The sequence below is a fragment of the Lissotriton vulgaris genome, chromosome 7 (assembly GCF_964263255.1).
Source record: "Lissotriton vulgaris chromosome 7, aLisVul1.2, whole genome shotgun sequence".
NCBI lineage: Eukaryota > Metazoa > Chordata > Amphibia > Caudata > Salamandridae > Lissotriton > Lissotriton vulgaris.
In genome coordinates, this window is record NC_141695.1 from 687086429 (window position 1) to 687107967 (window position 21539).

General features: G+C 46.8%; 1 protein-coding gene across 1 annotated transcript; it reads right to left on the minus strand.

Moving 5' to 3' along the window:
• Positions 1–290: 290 nt before the first annotated feature.
• On the minus strand, positions 291–20753 carry LOC147702256 (sterile alpha motif domain-containing protein 9-like). The gene is given in 2 exon segments (XM_086930906.1): positions 291–1779; positions 17318–20753. Coding segments are annotated over 2 exon segments (4782 nt in total). The 5' UTR covers positions 20751–20753; the 3' UTR covers positions 291–430.
• Between the last annotated feature and the right edge of the window lie 786 nt (positions 20754–21539).

Here is a 21539-nt window from a genome sequence, read left to right on the forward strand (position 1 = left end):
GGTCAAGTGTGTCGAAGGCAGCTGAGATGTCCAACAGTATCAGGAAGCAGCGTCATTTTCATCTGTGGTTAAGAAGGCATCAACTACGATGTGTAAGGTAATGGTCTTCGTGCTGCAGCTTGATCAGAGACCAGACTGGTAGTCGGGCAGGGGATGGCTAGCACTGATGGTCATGGAGTTGCACATAGACTGCTTTTTCAATGAACTTGCTGATGAATGATAGGTGAGTGATGGGCCAGTAGTTGGCAAGGCCATCAGGTTCTAGTGTAGGTTTCATAGGAGTAGGAGGATCTGGTGGCTTTGAGAACTTCAGGGAAGATGCCTTTAGTAAGGAAGTCATTGACAATGGTTAGAAGGTAAGAGAGCGTGTCTAGAGAGAGCTTTGATAAAGGACAAGGGTACACTTCTTGTTCACTTTAGGAACATATTTTTACTTTGTAACTTGTATGTCAAATGCAACTAGTCCATTAAATGAAAATCCCAGATAAAATGTTACATTTTCATTTCCATGAGGCACTGAAGCAAAATGCAAGGGGACAATGGGAATAATATTCTTTTGGCAGTGGCCATGAACAAATACTTTTCTATCTTCTGTCCACCCTTTTACTCTTTTTAAAACTTTTGTAACTGTTTCTGCTTTCCATACATCTCCATTTAGCCATTTTAATCGCCTTTCAAATAACGGGCCGCTAAGCCACTTTTCAATCTTGCTTTTGTGTACAGCCCTGTTTAACCCATTTCCATTTCCAAGGAAAAAGTGTGTATATATTCTTTTTTTTCTTGAGGGAACATTTTTTAATTTTATTTCATACAGACGTTTCAGCGTTTGAAGGGCCGATATCAAAATTGTGTCTTTTTCTGGACTTGCGCCTCTGTCTTCTGCTTCGTCAGGCCAGTAGAGTAATGAAAGCAAATAATGTGCACTTGCTGGAATTGGCATCTTTCTTTTTCTTAAAAAGCTCTTGCTAAGTTCTCTTAGTTTTGGAAATGTTATGAGTTTCGAAGACATGGGTGAAAGACATGCAAGTGTAATATGAGATAATATGTAATTAATAAGATCATTGTCATCAAGACTGTCTTTTTGTGGATCTCCTGGGTACAGGCTGATGATTTGTTCAAGTTTTTGGACTGATCTGTTGTCTTTTGAATCTGAGAGCATTGAAAGAATCCTAGTGAAATCCCCACCACCAAATGTGTAAATGTTCATGCGTCTGACAAGGGGTGTTAGATAAGCTTGAGATTCAAACCCTATATTCTTTCTCTGTGAAAGGAAGTCTAAACTGAAGAATCTTGCACATACTTTGGATTTCCTGATGAACCATTTTCTTGGATCATGAACTGCATCATCCTCTTTATTGTTTTGTTCTTCGTCATCATTTTTATCACTCTGAAAATAACTAAGATCTTCGGAAATCCATTCGAGGGCGTTATAGATGTTCTGTCGCAATCCCTTCAGACGGCCATGGAGTTTGTGCTATGGCTCTCTTATGTCTTCTGGAATATGATCTTCATTGAGATAATCTATCAAGTCACTAGCTCCACTCCGTTTTTTTAGTCTATGTTCTCTCTCTTTGTTTCTGTTGAATGGCTCTACTGAGGAAAGCAGTTGCAACAGCCTACATCCAACATTAACCTCTCCAAAATAACCACTGTTGTTCATGCAGTCCACCTCTGACTTTGAAGCCTTTTCTGAAGCCCTGAAACATTCCATTGCTTTAAGGGCAATCTCTATGATTTCTGTGGATTCAGCAGCAGTAAGAACCTTCCCCTCTCCTTTTTTAGGGCGAGCAGACCTAAAAGCAGGCGGAGCCTGCTTTGTCTGCGAAGACAACTGTTGTTGGCGTGTTCCGATGAATCTGAGACAGGGAATGTGCACCCGCTTTCCATCGGCGATTTCACCTCGTGGGCGCGCACGCCCAGCCGGCGCCGTGCACATTCCCTGCCTCTGATTCTCACCTAAACACGCAGTCAGGCACACACGCAGGCAGGCACACACACAGACGCAGGCACATACAAGCGCATGCACACACAGCCACACACGCACATGCACACCCCCCCCCCACCCACCCAGCCACGCACGCAACCCCACCACTCACGGGCGCGCACACACACACACACACACAGATACAACCCCCCCTCCCACTCACCGTGCTCTTTCTGATTCGTCCGTGTCCCTTTCTCCCTCGGCAGCCATTGGGTGTGTCTCGGCGTGGGAGCTCAACAGCGCTGGTGGTCACTCAGGACGGGACCCGGGACTTCAGCTGCCTTAGCGCCGGGGCTCCCTCTCCAGCAAAGAGCGCGCATGCGCGGGCAGCCCCCGCCCTCAGTCGCAGCCCAGTCCTGAGAGCTGCTTTCGGTTTCCTCTGTAATGAAAACATGCCAACTTGTTTTAAGAGCTTCCATTTGGTCTCAGACACCACCACATCGTGCGCGCGCGCCGCGCTCTCTCTCTGTTGCCACACGCATTAAAATCACCAGGCAGCCCACCCCCTCCCTCTCCATATGGTCGCTCGAGTTGACTTTCATCTTTGCCGCGCGTTCTTACTGGCTCCTCTCTGCCCACGCATTGCGCCTTTTCCATGCCGTCTTGTTTACGCTCAAATACTCGTTCTTTTGTTTTCTATGAGCCATTCCTTCAATTTAACTGACGCTAAGTGGATGAAAGGCCGAAACAATTCACAGGATTAATTGTCGGTGGCTTTCCCTCGTCTGCAGCCACATGTCCCAGCCGCCCGCAGACTGGAAAGAGCAGTATTTGTGATCATTTGTTTTCCTTCACTTTGTGTGTGGCCTAACTTGGCACAACTGCCAGCGATCACACAGTTATTCCGTGGCTTTGTTTGTACCAGTGCCATAACGTTCCCAACAAATGCAGGCTCAGAACTGTGTTCAGCTTTCACAGTTCTTTGCTTAATACTTGTAGGCAGACAACAACGTTCACAAAGCACTTTACGTTAAAAAAGCTTTTTAGATGGCGGTGAAACAAACCCGAACTGCTTACTGCTTTAAAAAAAATTTGTGGCGATGAAACAAACCCGAACTGCTTACTGCTTTAACATTTTTTTTTACGTGGCGGTGAAACAAACCCAAATTGCTTATTGCTTTAACATTTTTTTGCGCGTGTGTTTGTTTTCTTTAATGGCGCCCGATTTGTCTTCATCTTTTACAGTTCTTAGTGTGCGCGCTTGGTTTTATTTAATGCCTGTGAAAGATAACAGAACTGTGTTCGGCTTTCACAGTTCTTTGCTTAATACTTGTTTTTTTAATCTTAGTGATGTTCAGAAAAAATGCCTCTTTTGTTGAAACCACCCTCGTTCTTTTTATAATACTTAAAACATTGTAGCAGTGTTCTGAAAAATTACTTGTTTTTTATTGCAGTTGAGTACACTAAACTTCCCACTCCCCTACAAATTCGTCAACTCCCCAGGTCCTTCGCCCCTTCTCTGAATAGAAGCCGTCTTTGCAGTGGCTTTCAGAGCCACAGGCGAGCCAGACACATAATTCTATTACATTTTCAGGGCTATCTTTACATGCCGGCTGCCCCTCTTCTTCCCGTTGGCTCACTGCACAAGTGTTACTGGGACAGAGAGGGGGCACAGCATAGACAAAGGGGTCTCCTCCACCTCCCAAGTGGACAATAGCAACTGCGTCGCGGTCCGCCATGAGTGTATTTAACATAGACAGCAATGTTGTGGAGGCTTCGTGCAGGCCTCCGGATGTCGCAGCCCCACTCTGCTGCCATTCAGTGCCCATGCACTTAACTTCTAAACTCACCGCCTGTTGTGTCCTCACGATTTAGAAAAGGGGGTGGTGATGAACAGAGTTTCTGAGTTAAACAGACCACTCTTACCCAGTCCAAAGATCAGGGCTTGATCCATCACCGTTATTTATCTCACTGCCCCATCCCAGCTCAGAACCTGGCTATATGCAAATCAGTCTGTCCCTGGCCCAGTGCATCATGGGAACAGGGCAGACTAAACTACCAAGCCAATTCTTCACCAGAAAGGAGACAAGCTACCGGGGACCGGTTTCTGGCATTTCAGCCTTCTTCGGCCCGGCTTGCTTGAATCCTGATGGAGCAGTGAGAAAGGGACTCATGTCTGAGTATACCCTGCCACACCTATAGTGGCCAAAAACGATTTAGAAAAGGGGGTGGTGATGAACAGAGTGTCTGAGTTAAACAGACCACTCTTACCCAGTCCAAAGATCAGGGCTTGATCCATCACCGTTATTTATCTCACTGCCCCATCCCAGCTCAGAACCTGGCTATATGCAAATCAGTCTGTCCCTGGCCCAGTGCATCATGGGAACAGGGCAGACTAAACTACCAAACCAATTCTTCACCAAGCGTGGAAGGGTATGCTCAGATGTGAGTCCCTTGCTCATTGCACCATCAGGATTCAAGCAAGCCGGGCCGAAGAGGCTGAAATGCCAGAAACCGGTCCCCGGTAGCTTGTTTCCTTCCCAGTGTAAGAATTGGCTTTTGTAGTTTGGTTTGCCCTGTTCCCATCATGCACTGGGACAGGAACAGACTAATTTGCATACAGCCAGGTTCTGAAACTGGGATGGTGCAGTGAGCTAAAAAACGGTGTTGGATCTAGCCCTGATCTCTTGACTGGGTGAGAGTATTCTGTTTAATTCAGAGACTCTGTCCCTCACCACCCCTTGTTGTAAATATTTTTGTCCACCCTAAGCGTGGAAGGGTATGCTCAGATGTGAGTCCCTTGCTCATTGCACCATCAGGATTCAAGCAAGCCGGGCCGAAGAAGCTGAAATGCCAGAAACCGGTCCCCGGTAGCTTGTTTCCTTCCCAGTGTAAGAATTGGCTTTTGTAGTTTGGTTTGCCCTGTTCCCATCATGCACTGGGACAGGAACAGACTAATTTGCATACAGCCAGGTTCTGAAACTGGGATGGTGCAGTGAGCTAAAAAACGGTGTTGGATCTAGCCCTGATCTCTTGACTGGGTGAGAGTATTCTGTTTAATTCAGAGACTCTGTCCCTCACCACCCCTTGTTGTAAATATGTTGTGTCCTCACGGCAGCTCCCTCTGTGATAAAACTGCAGGATCAAAGGCAAGTTGTCGTAAAACCTCGTGCTGCAGACCGGACAGTCTTCCTCTCTGTGAAAGCCGCAGGGTCTCCTTTAATTGTCCACAGACAGCTGCCGAAGTGAATCTCGTCACATCTGTTCATTTCCAAAGCCCTACTTCCTTCCTTCCGGCAGCTGTGGGGTGCAGCCAATAATGTGCCGTGGCTCCTCACACGTTTCAACTCCTTCTAATGTATATAAAGCAATACCTGGTCGATAATTAATAGTGCAATGTCCAGTGACTCAATATTAAAATATTTTACTTGGCGCTGACGCTAAAAGGTGGTTTTAAATAAAGAAATGTTGTCCCGTGGAATGGATTACAGGTAGGAGACAGAGGTGAGCGGCTTACCTTTGTTTAAGCAATTTCTGCATGGTTTTGCCACACACACATTCAACCACAGACACATACCCACACACACACACGCACACACACAACCTCTCACACACACAACCTCTCACACACACAACCTCTCACACACACAACCTCTCACACACACAACCTCTCACACACACAACCCCACACACACACACAACCCCACACACACACAACCCCCCACACACACAACCCCCCAACACACACAACCCCCCAACACACACAACCCCCCAACACACACAACCCCCAACACACACAACCCCCCAACACACACAACCCCCAACACACACAACCCCCAACACACACAACCCCCAACACACACATCCCCCCAACACACACAACCCCCTAACACACACAACCCCCCAACACACACACAACCCCCCAACACACACACAACCCCCCACACACACACAACCACACACACACACACACAACCACACACACACAACCCCCCCCACACACACAACCACACACGAGGATAGCAAAACATAGCATAGCAAAACAAAACATAGCATAGCATAACAAAACATAGCAAAACATAACAAAACATAGCATAACAAAACACTATACAGCATAACAAAACATAGCAAAAAACAACAAAGCATAACATAGCATAACAAAACATAGCATAGCATAACAAAGCATAGCAAAACATAGCATAGTATAACAAAACACAGCATAGCATAACAAATCAAAGCATAGGATAGCAAAACATAGCATAGCATAACAAAACAAAACATAGGATAGCAAAATAAAACATAGCATAGAATACAGCATCACTCAGCACCACCACAGCATCACTCAGGGGCACCACAACATCACTATGCGCTACAACAGCATCACTGAACGCCACAGCATCACTTGTTCGCCACCACAACATCACTCAGCCCCACCACAGCATCAACCTGTGCAACCATTCAACAGCAACTGGTTCAAATATGTTCTCTCAATGTTTCAAGCTTTATTACAAATGTCACAAAAAGATGTGAATATTTCACTTCTGTTCTTGGATTTTCGTCACAATAAAATACACTGGCCATAATCTTCACAAAAGTTATTTACAAAAGTTTAAGCTATTGCCATTATAAATTGCAATAACTTTTATTTAAGTATTAATTATAAAAAAAAATAAAAGCCATTGTTATTTGTAATATTAATAAATGTAAGTCACGTAAATACAACACATATTGCATTACAAATGCAATAGGTGTCACATTTGCGAAAGTTATAACTATTGGCATTGTAAATGACAAAGCTATCAATTTCGCTATTTTCAAAACCAACACATAAATAAAAAATGTGTCATTTACAATACCAATTGCTCAAACACTATGCAATGCAATAGGTCTCGCATTGGAGAGAGTTTAAGTTATTGGCTTTTGTTAGAACCGGCTGTCTCTAGTTGGCAGAGGTATACACTTCTGACAAATAGGGACACTCCTTTTCTAGTCAGGGCAAGGGGATCACACCCTTCGATAACCCCTGCTCACCCCCTTGGTAGCTTGGCAGAGCAGAACAGGCTTATCTCAGAGGCTGTGTGTTAAGCAATTATGACCACATACAGTAATACAGTGAATACACTACAAATGGACACGACACAGTAGTATTATAAAAATAAGTATCTTTATATAAGACTTAGCACAAGACCAAATAACGGCAAAAACTGTACACAATCGGAATAAATACGTTCGGGAAGGAAAAAGGATAGTTCAAAGGTAGTTTCTTCTTTAGCACAAGAGTCTTTTAGTATCAAGCAAATCTTCTTCTTGGAAACACAGTTCTTAGCAACAGGGTAACTCACACGGGAGTTACACAACGCTGGGGCAAAGATAATCCACAGGTTCGGCGTCGACCGCGAGGAGCGCTGCGCCGGGCCTGGAGTCACACGGACCCCTAACAACACAGTACCTTAGGAAATTGAAGCACACGATGATCTGCGGCGTCGAGCAATCCGGCGTCGCGTCTTCGGTGTCGATCAGGCCGCAGCAGGCGTTGTCGATGATGCAGTTGCGCAGAGTGAGCAGCGCTCACGGCGTCGAAGGGCACACGGTTGATGCGATCAGCAGCGGGGCAGACACGAGGTCCTCTGGAGTTAGAGCCGTACTCCTACTCGCTGGCGTCGGTCGGGCCCAGCGTCCGATCGTCGTGATTGCTGGTCCTTTCAGAGGTGCTGGATTCACACTTCCAGCGGATAGCACTTTTTAGCAGGTGAAGTCCTTTAGCCCTGTGACTTCGGCAGGAGACTGGCACTCTTCCAGTCCTTGGAGATTTTCTTAGCAAGCGTGAGAGTACACACACAGTTCCTCTCTCCTGGTTCCTTGGCAAAAATAAAGAAGCACTGCAGGATTCCCCCAACAACAGCACACCGGCAGAAGGGGTAGGCAGTCCTTTAGATCAGCAGGCTTCTTGTCCTTGGTTACAGGGTTCCTTGTCAGAAGTGATCTGATTTCCTAGTTCAGGGGTCCTTCTCTTATACCCCTTTTCGTCTTTGATCCCTTTGTCTATGCCGGGGGTTTCCCAACATCCTGGGTCTGTGGTGGGTGGAGCCAGGCAGTCACACCTGGCCTATTCATTGAGCCGGGCCGGGTCCTCAGACGCCCCGCAGGAGGTGGAGCCAGCACCTCTGAAAGGAGCAGAGCTATCGCCCTCCTGGCAGGAGGTGGGGCTAGGATCGTCCATGGCAGGCACAGAGCCATCAGTCGCTTGGCAGGAGGTGGAGCCAGCATTGTATCAGGCAAGGCAGGCTATCAACAACTACTCTCCCCCTACTCTCAACGTAATGTCCCACTCATCCCACACTGACTCATCCAGACCTCTTGGAGCCACCCAGCTCCTGTCACACACACGCAAGACCAGCAGAGACCAGATATGGTTAGACAAGAAAGTAGACACTTTCTAAAAGTACTACTTTCGAACCCAGAGTCCAAAAACCATCCACACCAACGGATGCGTAATTAAACCCCGAGCTCAGGGATACCAAACTCGACATTGCACCGTACTCTCCGAGCCAGCTAGGATCATAGCATTAATAATCCCGGCGGCCCATTCTATCCAACGGAGAGCAGGCTACCTCGCCATAGTGAAGCCCTAAGATGGCGGCACTTCACTATCAGGACATGCCAACTTGGTCAGGCTTGTCCTACCTTACACTTACAATGCACCCTGCCCATGGGCCTACCATAGGGGTGACTAACATGAAGTTAAGGGAAGGTTGGAGGGGCTGGCAAGTAGGTATACCTGCGCAGCCGACGTGACAGTGCAAGACTGCACGTGGGTCTCGCAATGACCGACCCGTAGACATTCTTTTACAAGGCCGCTCCTGTGGGTGGCACAACACGTGCTGCAAGCCCACGAGCGGCATTTGTATTTACAAGCCCCGGCACTCCTGGTGCACTAGACTAGGGACTGACAGTAAACCAAATAAGCCAAACATGGATACAATAGATACATCATTTTAACAGAGGGAGCACTTGCGCTATGGCACTGATCAGCAGTGACACGGCGCCCAAAGCATATACCAGCAAAACATCGTAAACAGTAGAGGCAAACATAAAAAATGGAGGAGAGACTCAAGCCAATGATGTCAGGTCTAACACGTGTCCCCTCCAGCTGAAATGTGGGGAGAACTACCCTTAACCTAGGGAGTCCTCAGCACTAAGGCGGAAAAATCTGGACAGACCATCAGCATTGGCGTGATCTGTACCAGGGCGGTGTTCCACCGTAAAGTCCATCCCCTGTAGAGCAATGGACCACCTCAACAGTTTTGGATTCTCACCCCTCATTTGCATCAACCATCTGAGGGGCCTGTGGTCTGTCTGAACCCGGAAGTGAGTCCCAAACAGGTAGGGTCTTAGCTTCTTCAGCGCCCAGACCACAGCAAATGCTTCTCTCTCTATCGCACTCCACCTCGTTTCCCTGGGAAGTAACCTCCTACTGATGAAGGCTACAGGCAAGTCTCGGCCCTCTTCATTCACCTGAGTTAGAACAGCCCCCACGCCATGCTCTGAAGCGTCCGTCTGATAAATGAATTCTTTCGAAAAGTCGGGTGCCTGGAGTATAGGTGCTGTGCACATTGCAGTTTTCAGGGTGTCAAAGGCCGTTTGACAGGCATCAGTCCAGATCACGTTTCGTGGCTGCTTCCTGGAAGTCAGCGAAGTCAAGGGGTGCACAATGTTACCGTAATCCTTGACAAACCTCCTGTAATAACCCGTGAGTCCTAAGAAGGCTCTCACCTGTGTTTGGGTTTTGGGCGGTGCCCAAGCCAGGATGGTATCAATCTTGGGTTGCAGGGGGGCAACCTTGCCGCTCCCTACTTGGTGCCCCAAGTACACCACAGAACCCTGCCCAATCTGGCACTTACTGGCTTTGATTGTGAGGCCTGCTCCGCGCAGGGCCAACAACACTTCCTGGAGGTGGCGCAAGTGTTCCTCCCAGCTGGCGCTGAACACTGCGATGTCGTCCAGGTAGGCGGCGCTGAATTCCTCCAGTCCAGCCAAGACCTGGTTGACCAACCTCTGGAAGGTGGCAGGGGCATTCTTCTTATTATTATTATTATATGAAATTTGTAATGCGCTCAGCTTACCCGGGGGCATCCCGGCGCAACAGACCAAAGAAGGAGGAACTCGATAACTCACTACTGTGGAAACAAGTAGGTTTTAAGAAGTTTCCTAAATATTAGGATCTTGTGCTCTGAGCGAATCTTAAGGGACAGAGAGTTCCACAGAGAGGCCACCTGAACCGAGAAACGCCTGCCCCCCGTCCGAGCTCTCCTGACTCTCGCAGATTGCAAAAGATGTTGCTGGTCTGAGCGCAAAAGGCGTGGAGGTTTATAGGGACGGGCCATATTAACAAGGATGGGGGGGCCTTTGCCATGTAAAATTTTATGGGCCGTACACAACGCCTTAAATTTCACCCGCTCCTTAACGGGGAGCCAGTGAAGTGCTTTTAGGGCCGGGGCAGCGGACTGCCTTCTAGGGATCTCCATCAAGACTCTGGCAGCAGCATTTTGCACCTGTTGGAGAGTTTTAAAGGTAGCTTCAGGGGCACCAAGAAACAGGGCATTACCAAAGTCAAGCCTAGAAAGGATTAAACCCCGCATCAAAAGCTTCTTAGCTGGATCCGGAAGCAGTGGGAGTACCTTTCGGGCTGATTTCAGTAGACCGAAGCAAACCCCCGCGGTCTTTCTGGCGTGGGTCCTGAAGGATAGATCTTCCTCCAACCATACTCCCAAGGACTTGATCTCCTTCTTGGGAGATGGAGGGTCGCCAAGAGACCGGGGCCAGCAGCTGGCAATGATGGAGGGACTGGAGTTGCCCAAGAGCATCAACTCAGTTTTTCCTCCATTAAGCTTAAGAGCCGAGTTGGATGGAGTGGGATTCTTCATCCCAAAGGGCATCACCCGGAACTGGTATAGCCCATCTGGTGTGGAGAACGCCGACCTCTCTTTTGCCCCATCAGTCAAGGCGATCTGCCAGTACCCAGACGTTAAGTCAAACATACTAAGGTACCGGGCAGCCCCCAACCGATCGATGAGCTCATCAGCTCTGGGGATGGGGTGCGCGTCAGTCTTCGTGACCGAATTGAGTCCTCGGTAATCCACGCAGAACCGGAGTTCTGGTGAAGCACCAGGCGCTGCAGCCTTCGGGACCAAGACCACTGGGCTGGCCCAAGGACTGCTAGAGGACTCAATCACCCCTAACGCGAACATTTTGGAGACCTCCTCCTTAATGTACGCTCTGACCTTGTCAGTCACCCTGTAAGCCTTGTGCTTCACAGGAGGGCTGTCTCCGGTGTCAACGTCATGGACACACCAATGCGTGACACCCGGAACCAAGGAAAACAGATCCGGGAATTGTCCCAACAGGTGGCAACAATCCTGTTTCTGCTCAAGGGTCAGTGTGTCAGAGAGGACCACACCATCCACTGACCCGTCTTGCTCTTTAGCATACAGGAGGTCAGGAAGAGGCTCACTCTCCACCTCCGTTCCATCATCTGTAGCTAAGAGCATGCCCACTTCGGACCTTTCTAAGTGGGGCTTCAAACGGTTGACATGCAGGACCCGCAAGGGGTTCCTGGGAGATTTCAAGTCCACCAAGTAGGTGACATCGCTCTTCTTCTCCACAACCTTAAACGGTCCAGTCCACCTGTCCTTGAGCGCACAAGGTTCCACAGGGGACATGACCCACACTTCCTGACCAGGCTGAAGCTCTACCAGAGTGGCATTCCGGTCGTACCATCGCTTCATCTCCTCTTGGCTGGCCTCCAGATTTGCCTGAGCAAGTTCTCTGAAGCGCCGAGTCTGGTTCCGAAAGGCCAGCATGTAGCTGTATACATCCTGGGGAGGTTTCCTGGGAGATTGCTCCCAGCCTTCCTTGACCAGACTCAGAGGTCCTCTTACCGGGTGACCGTATAAGAGCTCAAAGGGGCTGAACCCTAGAGCCTTCTGCGGCACCTCACGGTAAGCAAACAACAGGCATGGCAAGAGGACGTCCCATTTCCGCCTCATTGGTTCTTCAAGACCCATAATCATGCCTTTCAGGGTCCGGTTGAATCTCTCAACCAGCCCATTTCCTTGAGGGTGGTAAGGAGTGGTGAACTTGTAGGTTACCCCACACTCCTTCCACAGAGACTTCATATAGTTCGAAATGAAGTTGGTGCCCCGGTCGGACACCACCTCTCTGGGGAACCCCATCCGGGAGAAAACACCCATCAGTGCCCGTCCCACCACGGGGGCCGTCACTGTCCTGAGAGGGATGGCTTCCGGGTACCTTGTGGCATGGTCCACCAAGACCAGGATGAACCTGTTGCCCAGGGCTGTCTTGGGGTCCAGGGGCCCAACAATGTCAATACCCACCCGGTCAAAGGGGGTGCTGACCACCGGAAAAGGTTGGAGGGGAGCCTTCTGCTTCCTTCCGCTTTTCCCACTTGCCTGGCAAGTGCGACAAGTCTTGCAATGGATGTCTACATCCCTACGCATCTGAGGCCAATAGAAATGGGTGACAAGCCTGTCATAGGTCTTGTCCTGCCCCAGATGTCCAGCTAACGGTACGTCATGAGCCAAACCCAGTAGGAAGGCTCTGAAGCGCTGGGGTACCACCAGCACACGGGCTGACCCAGGCTCAGCAGCCTTAGGCTCGCTATACAGGAGGTCGTTCTCCCAGTACACAAAATGTGACCCTGACTGATCACCTGAGGATTGGGCTGAGGCCTGCTGCCTCATGCCCACAAGAGAAGGGCACACCTTCTGTTCCGCACAGAATTCCTCCCTGGAGGGACCACCATCCTGCTGCCAGTGGGTCAGCTCGGGCAGATCTCCCAGTTCGGCAATTTGTTCCCTTGTGGGCTCCAGGGCATCCCCCTCAGGGTCTACCTCCTTCTGGACCACGGGAACAACGGGGGCCGGTTTCCCGCGCCTCCTGCCTCTTCTCTTCACAGCTGGGTCCTGGGCCGTACTTTTAGGCTCCGGGACCCCATCAACACCCTTACTCGCTGTCGTGGATCGAGTGGTTGCACACACCCACTCTGGCACACCCAACATTTTCAAGTGCGCCGCTCGCTCCACCTTAGCCCAAGGGGAGTCTTCCAAATCATTGCCCAGGAGACAGTCGATAGGCATGGCGGGCCTCACAGCAACCTGAAGAGTACCTGAAACTCCCCCCCATTCAAAGGAAACCTGAGCCACCTCACACTCTTTCTGGGAGTTATCGGCAGCTATCACGGGGTAGAATGCGTGGGGAACCACCTGCTCTCTGGACACCAAGTGACACTTGACAGCTGTCACACTCGCTCCGGTGTCTCTGAGAGCTTCCACTCTATGGCCATTAATGGTCACCCACTGCCTATATTTACTAGTGTTACTAGGCAGAGGGGGTGGAGGGACCATTTGCATGTCTCCTAGCGAGACCAGGGACATTTCTGCGGGACCTCTCCCACCATGGACAACCATCTCCTCCCCTCCCAAGGCTACACTTGCCAACTGACGAGGGGGTGCACGCGGCGGTGCATTCGAATCCTTCTTGGGACACTGGGGGTCATAAAACCGGTGTCCCACCTGCCCACAACCGTAGCAGGTTAGGGGGCCCCTATGAACAGGTTTACCCGTCGGGGCCCCTGGCTTCTTCTCAGGGGGAGGCTGGGAACCTTTCCCTTGGTTCCCTTGGGGATTACTTTGGGGCCCTTTCTGAGACTCCTTCTGTTTACCCTTGTCCCCCCCACTCTTCTGCTGGGGACCCTGCCCACCTTTGACTGAGTCTCCCACTGGACCCTTGTGGACCCTGGTACTGACCCAGTGGTCCGCCTCCTCAGCAAGTTTTCTAGGGTTAGATATCTTGCTATCAATCAGGTGCTGGCGCAGCTCTGGAAAACAGTTATTAGACAAGTGCTCCCACGCAAACAAATCATAGAGAGCTTCATAACTTTCCACTTTGCTGCCCTTTACCCAACCATCCATGGCTCTGCAAAAATAAGACACATATTCAACCCACGTCGTACCAGGCAACTTCTTACATTCTCTAAAAGCTTGTCTGTACTGCTCGGGGGTTAAACCATATCGCAACATTAAAGCATCTTTCATATGAGCATACGACATCCTATCCGCAACGGGCATGTCTAACAGGGTATCTCTTCCCTCATTCACAAAGCGACCCCACAACCCCGCTCCCCAATTCTTCTCAGGGACCTGGTGGGCCAACAATGCTAACTCATATGCTTTAAACCATTGACCAATATCTTCATTCTTATTGTAATCTTTGATCACATCTTTCGGGAAGTAAAACTTACTTTCTGCAGGCTCGGATGGAATGCTGCCACCAGAGGGATTCAACTCTAACTTTTTAGCTTGGATATCCAGTTCCCTCAACCTGGCTTCACGCTCCAAAGCTAACTTCTCTCGTTCAAACTCCAACTTTTTGATCTCTAAATCAGCTTCCCTTCTACCTCTTGCATTTTCTAACTCCAACTGCCCATTTATCTTTAGCCTTGCCATCTCCATGTTGTAAGCTCGCTCTTTCGCCCTTTCTTCTCTTTCTTCAGGGGAAAGACCTTTGGAGGAAACACTGCTTCCGGGAGAGGGCACAGGTCCATTCACTGGCACCTCCTCATCCCCTTCCTCTGTGGGTACCACCACCACATCAGAGGGATTTCTGGATTCCCACCAGGCCTGCAATGCTTTATAAAAATCATCTTTTCTCGAGAGGCCGGTGGTAGGAACTTCAAACTGGTTGCAAAAGTGTTTCAGCTCATCTTTCTTGTATCTTTTTAGCTTACTCCTCTCGAACTCTTCAACAACAACGATAGCAGGGGCAGTGACTCCGTTGTCACTCATGGTTAAACTGGCAGTGTTCAGAAAATCAAGTTTCAGGAAAGCGGAGAACAAAAATAGGATCCTTCCGAATCAGATTGTGACTGCGTTATGGTCTGCTTTCACTACGTAGCGCACACTAATCACTGTACATGGGTCATAAATGCAAGGTCCAAATCCCACCGCTGCCACCAATGTTAGAACCGGCTGTCTCTAGTTGGCAGAGGTATACACTTCTGACAAATAGGGACACTCCTTTTCTAGTCAGGGCAAGGGGATCACACCCTTCGATAACCCCTGCTCACCCCCTTGGTAGCTTGGCAGAGCAGAACAGGCTTATCTCAGAGGCTGTGTGTTAAGCAATTATGACCACATACAGTAATACAGTGAATACACTACAAATGGACACGACACAGTAGTATTATAAAAATAAGTATCTTTATATAAGACTTAGCACAAGACCAAATAACGGCAAAAACTGTACACAATCGGAATAAATACGTTCGGGAAGGAAAAAGGATAGTTCAAAGGTAGTTTCTTCTTTAGCACAAGAGTCTTTTAGTATCAAGCAAATCTTCTTCTTGGAAACACAGTTCTTAGCAACAGGGTAACTCACACGGGAGTTACACAACGCTGGGGCAAAGATAATCCACAGGTTCGGCGTCGACCGCGAGGAGCGCTGCGCCGGGCCTGGAGTCACACGGACCCCTAACAACACAGTACCTTAGGAAATTGAAGCACACGATGATCTGCGGCGTCGAGCAATCCGGCGTCGCGTCTTCGGTGTCGATCAGGCCGCAGCAGGCGTTGTCGATGATGCAGTTGCGCAGAGTGAGCAGCGCTCAGGGCGTCGAAGGGCACACGGTTGATGCGATCAGCAGCGGGGCAGACACGAGGTCCTCTGGAGTTAGAGCCGTACTCCTACTCACTGGCGTTGCTGCTGGCGTCGGTCGGGCCCAGCGTCCGATCGTCGTGATTGCTGGTCCTTTCAGAGGTGCTGGATTCACACTTCCAGCGGATAGCACTTTTTAGCAGGTGAAGTCCTTTAGCCCTGTGACTTCGGCAGGAGACTGGCACTCTTCCAGTCCTTGGAGATTTTCTTAGCAAGCGTGAGAGTACACACACAGTTCCTCTCTCCTGGTTCCTTGGCAAAAATAAAGAAGCACTGCAGGATTCCCCCAACAACAGCACACCGGCAGAAGGGGTAGGCAGTCCTTTAGATCAGCAGGCTTCTTGTCCTTGGTTACAGGGTTCCTTGTCAGAAGTGATCTGATTTCCTAGTTCAGGGGTCCTTCTCTTATACCCCTTTTCGTCTTTGATCCCTTTGTCTATGCCGGGGGTTTCCCAACATCCTGGGTCTGTGGTGGGTGGAGCCAGGCAGTCACACCTGGCCTATTCATTGAGCCGGGCCGGGTCCTCAGACGCCCCGCAGGAGGTGGAGCCAGCATTGATACTGGCAGGAGCAGAACTATCGCCCTCCTGGCAGGAGGTGGGGCTAGGATCGTCCATGGCAGGCACAGAGCTATCAGTCGCTTGGCAGGAGGTGGAGCCAGCATTGTATCAGGCAAGGCAGGCTATCAACAACTACTCTCCCCCTACTCTCAACGTAATGTCCCACTCATCCCACACTGACTCATCCAGACCTCTTGGAGCCACCCAGCTCCTGTCACACACACGCAAGACCAGCAGAGACCAGATATGGTTAGACAAGAAAGTAGACACTTTCTAAAAGTACTACTTTCGAACCCAGAGTCCAAAAACCATCCACACCAACGGATGCGTAATTAAACCCCGAGCTCAGGGATACCAAACTCGACATTGCACCGTACTCTCCGAGCCAGCTAGGATCATAGCATTAATAATCCCGGCGGCCCATTCTATCCAACGGAGAGCAGGCTACCTCGCCATAGTGAAGCCCTAAGATGGCGGCACTTCACTATCAGGACATGCCAACTTGGTCAGGCTTGTCCTACCTTACACTTACAATGCACCCTGCCCATGGGCCTACCATAGGGGTGACTAACATGAAGTTAAGGGAAGGTTGGAGGGGCTGGCAAGTAGGTATACCTGCGCAGCCGACGTGACAGTGCAAGACTGCACGTGGGTCTCGCAATGACCGACCCGTAGACATTCTTTTACAAGGCCGCTCCTGTGGGTGGCACAACACGTGCTGCAAGCCCACGAGCGGCATTTGTATTTACAAGCCCCGGCACTCCTGGTGCACTAGACTAGGGACTGACAGTAAACCAAATAAGCCAAACATGGATACAATAGATACATCATTTTAACAGAGGGAGCACTTGCGCTATGGCACTGATCAGCAGTGACACGGCGCCCAAAGCATATACCAGCAAAACATCGTAAACAGTAGAGGCAAACATAAAAAATGGAGGAGAGACTCAAGCCAATGATGTCAGGTCTAACAGCTTTGTAAATGACAATGCCTTTTATTTATGTTTTAAAAACCAATACATAAATAAAAGGCACTGTCATTTAAAATGCCAATAGCTCAAACTCTCACAACTGCGAGACCTATTGCATTGCAAATGCTTGTCTTCTATGTCAGCATGAAACTTTTTTCTGTACACTTGACCTTCTGTGTCTAATATGAATGAATCTCGCGGCAGATGAGATTTGGCAACCTCTGCCCAGTACTGAGCACCTTTAAACTTTCCATTTGTGTAATGTAGTCTGGCAAGCTGCTGAGCAACAAATGGATCTTTCCCCAGGCATTCATAAGCTGCTTGCAACAAAGTAATGGCTGCTTCAAGGTTCTTTTCAGTATCACAAATATGCTCGATAAGCGGAGAGAAAAAGCTGTCCACGTTGTCACCTTTACTTTTTCTGTATCGTCGGAGAAATAAATCTCTGATTAGCTTCATAAATTCTTCCCGTCCAAATCGATGATTAAAAAGAACCTTTTCTTGCAGAAGATCCATAGCAATTTGACTCTGATGCCTATTTCCTGAAAGTTGATATAAAATTTGCTTAGCAACAAGGGGGTGTATAATATGAATTGATGAGAGCCAGGTGGTAGTTTCTCGCAATTCAATGAAAATGAGTCTTGCTTGCTCACTTAAACTGTTTTTAAAATTATACGTTCTTACTCTGTCTTTCTCATCTGTTGTGTATGCACCAATTCCCAAAAAAGCCTCACAGTGTGATAATGAAATGTATGAATTTTGTACATAGGAATTCAGAAGCGCAACATACCGAATCAGACTTGTTACAAGAGAGGAGTGATCAATTCCCTGCAATAAGTTTTTTACAAAGTTCTTCACATACTGTTCATTAAATTCTTGGCTCATTAAAACAAAAGTTAAGATAAATTCTGGCTTGCAGTTAAACTGCTGTTCAAGTTGAGTACGCTTACTGGCAAACTGTTGTTTTTCCTCATCTGTTAATTTATGAGTGACTGCAACTGTTTCAAGTGGAGAAGCTCTACAAAGCTTTTCAGGCACATTAGACCTTTTACAGCTCATTATGATAAAACATGGCTTCAAAGGATTAACATTTTTGTACACCATTGCATCTCCTAGGTCATGACGTAAATCATCTAGATACTCTTCGTCACAGTCTTCAACAAGGAGGAGGACTGTGAGGCAGTGCCTGCTATCTTTTTCTTCATATTCTCTGAATTTAACAGCGTGTTCACTTACTGTTGTGAATGAGAATGATGTCTTTACTACTGCACATCTTAACTCCTTTCTGTTTTTCCAGAGAACCTGACGTGCAACAGTACTACCACCACTTCCTGGCTGATGAAATATTTTTATTCTGGCTATTGAAAGCTTAATTTTTCCTCCGTGCAAAACGTCATTTAAAATATCCTGGACCTCTTTGCATGCCTCTCGCTCAATAACATCTCCACATATCTTTTTGTCAGCAAGCCAAAAGTTGTTCCAGCTTACTTTTCCCCCTTGATAGAAAGTACTTTCTACTTCATGTACTTTTTCTGGACTCCAGAAGTCAGGTTTTATATTATTGCATTCATCAACACATAATATTTCAAGAGAACATAACTTTTCTTCCTCCACAGCTGTCAGTGAACACAGTCCTTTTGTGATAACTGGCAAATGCTTTGTTAAAACATTTGAAGGCAGCATGGTTTGAATTGTAGCATCTACATGACTAAGTTTCATTCCAACAATACTCATCTCACCTAGTCTCTCAATAGGACAGGAGGCCTGTGCTAAAGATGCCCATTCCTCATAATTTTCTCTAGATTCTGCAATGCAAATAATGTTATCCATTTCTGTGTAAAATTCATGAAAAGTGTCAATTATTGGCTTTTTGACTCGAGATAACAACAGAAATAGCACAACAAAAGAACCCTTTGGAAGTATTTCACCACAGATTAGTGAAACTGCTTTCTTTAGATATTTCCTCCTAGTTTTTATCCAAGTGTTTTCATCACAAGGTTTGTCATCTCCAAGATAATCATTTCTCCCATTGCAAAATATCCAGCTAGTTTGGTCAAACAAGAGCATGTGTTTTTTGAATTCACTTACACTTACTCCACCTTCAATAGAGTAGCTTTGGAGGGAATGAAGATTTGTTGCATGGTGTTCTTTGTATTTTTTACATAAGCCTGCCATATTAGAATTTGCATCAAAATCAAAAACACAGAAAACGTTCATCCGTGTTAAAAAGTTAATATGTTGCAAATCTTCCTTAGTACATTTATTTGTAACAAGTATGTACCACAATGAGTCAGCCATAGACTTCTTGCCATCAGTTAAAAGGATAGTCAATTTTCGGCCCAAAATTTCTGGGTGATCATTGTCAGCAGCATGCTTGGATTTTTCAGCCTTTTCTCGCCTTGAATCCCTTTCATTCATGCCATTGAAAAATGCAAGGTGATCATCAGATTTGATAGGTACAGAATTCGCCCCCACTCTGTTGTAGATAGTTTGCTTGCCATAAGTGAGCTTATTTGAAGCATCAAAAGTAACGAGACGTACTTGAAAAATCTTTCCTTTTACTATGCTAATTAATGGTTCAATATCAACCTCAATAACAAAGTGTTGTTCCTTCATGTCTTTCTCAATCACTTCAATAAATTTAGGAGGGTGAATGCAATGCCTCACAGCTTCCAGTTCTGTGGCAAAACAATTTTCAGTTAAATCCAAAGCATCAACATAATTGCTCCTGTCATTTACTGGAAAACCAATAATTTGTCCATGCTTAAACTCCTTATGTTCTATGCTGTCCACTACACCAAAATGTATTGTGCCATTTGTACGAACATTCATACATGCAGAACCAAAACGAAAAATCTCATTTGCAAATTTTGACTTTTTGGTTCTGGTATCAAATTGAGCAGCATTCAAAAATGATTTGTATTCATGACAAGGGGTAATCATATCTATTATTCCAGTTTCAGGTAGAGCGAGGACTGTATTTTTCACATACTTAAATGTAATGTCATCTTTTCCAAATGGTCGAAATTTGGCAAACGTTAAAGATTTTGTTGCAGTTTTCACTTTTTCATCAACACTGTCATTCACTTGTGAACCTACGTGTTGTTTCTTATACTGTTCATCCTTGTTTTGAATATCTGCATGTGATGCTGAAGGAAGGTCAAAACTGTTTTGGATATCTTTGGTCCCACTATCCTGAGTATCATTGTTTTGATATTCAATAGGTTTTAAAACATTCTTTGAAATAGAACTGTCTTTTTTCTCCCAATTTCTCGTCTGCCTCTCATGAGGTTCAGTTTGAAAAACTTCTGAAGGTGCTTTCTGGAAATCTGACTGAGCATTGATTTGCAGATTTTCTAGAAGTTTATTTCTTTCTTCAAAAAGCAGCTTGATTGGTCCTTTTCTCATGCCCATTCTGCTCAGAAAAGATTCATCTACTTTTCTCAGAACACGACCATCAACTTCCTCTTGATGTAACTTCTGTATGTATGCTTGTTTTATTCCAATTGACTGCAACCAAGTACTAACATGACCTTCGTCCCATTGGTCCAGGGGAAGTTTCATGAAATCTAAAAATAAAGAGAAATATACGATTAGCAGTATATCATCACAGGATTTTGTAAATTTTGAAATTATGTATACATACCAATTTTCTCTTGAAATTACACACTTGTCTAATCCTCAAATTTGTTACCTGAAAAATAAAATGCATTCTTAGTACCTATAAGGCAGTATTTGCATATTCTCTAGATGTTTCAACATTCTCTTTTGGTGAAGTAACATAAATCTTGCAAGTTGAGTTAATTGCCAAAAGTGCTGTGAATTGTAGAGTTTTTGCTGTCAAGTGGATGACAGACTGAGACAATCTTTGACACTGTTTTTCATTTTAAAGTGTTATCTTTTTTTTCAGCGTAGATAGTATTCACATTGAGATAATTTGCTATGACTGTGCATGTACAGACATTCACATGGGAAGCCGGTGTTTCTGTCATTGCTGGACCATTTTGAAATGTAAACAAATATTAATATGATTATTTAATGTGTTATAGATTGTATTGTAATGTTTGGTATTTACAGTTTACATGGTTTTTCAAATGGAATCATGAATAAACTGCTAAAATACACAAGTGCTGGCAAAGCCAGTAGGTCATTCCTTTGAAAGGCACGAGTTAACCATTTGGCTTTGCCGGTGCTCGATGTTGAATAACGTTATGGAAAAAGACCACGGGGCATATTTACAAGGGCTTTATCGCCGCTTTTTTTGGCTTAAAAAGCAGAGATAAAACTATCGCCCTATTTACAAGAGGGTGCTAACATGCATAATCGCATGTTAGCACTCTTTTTCCCCAACGC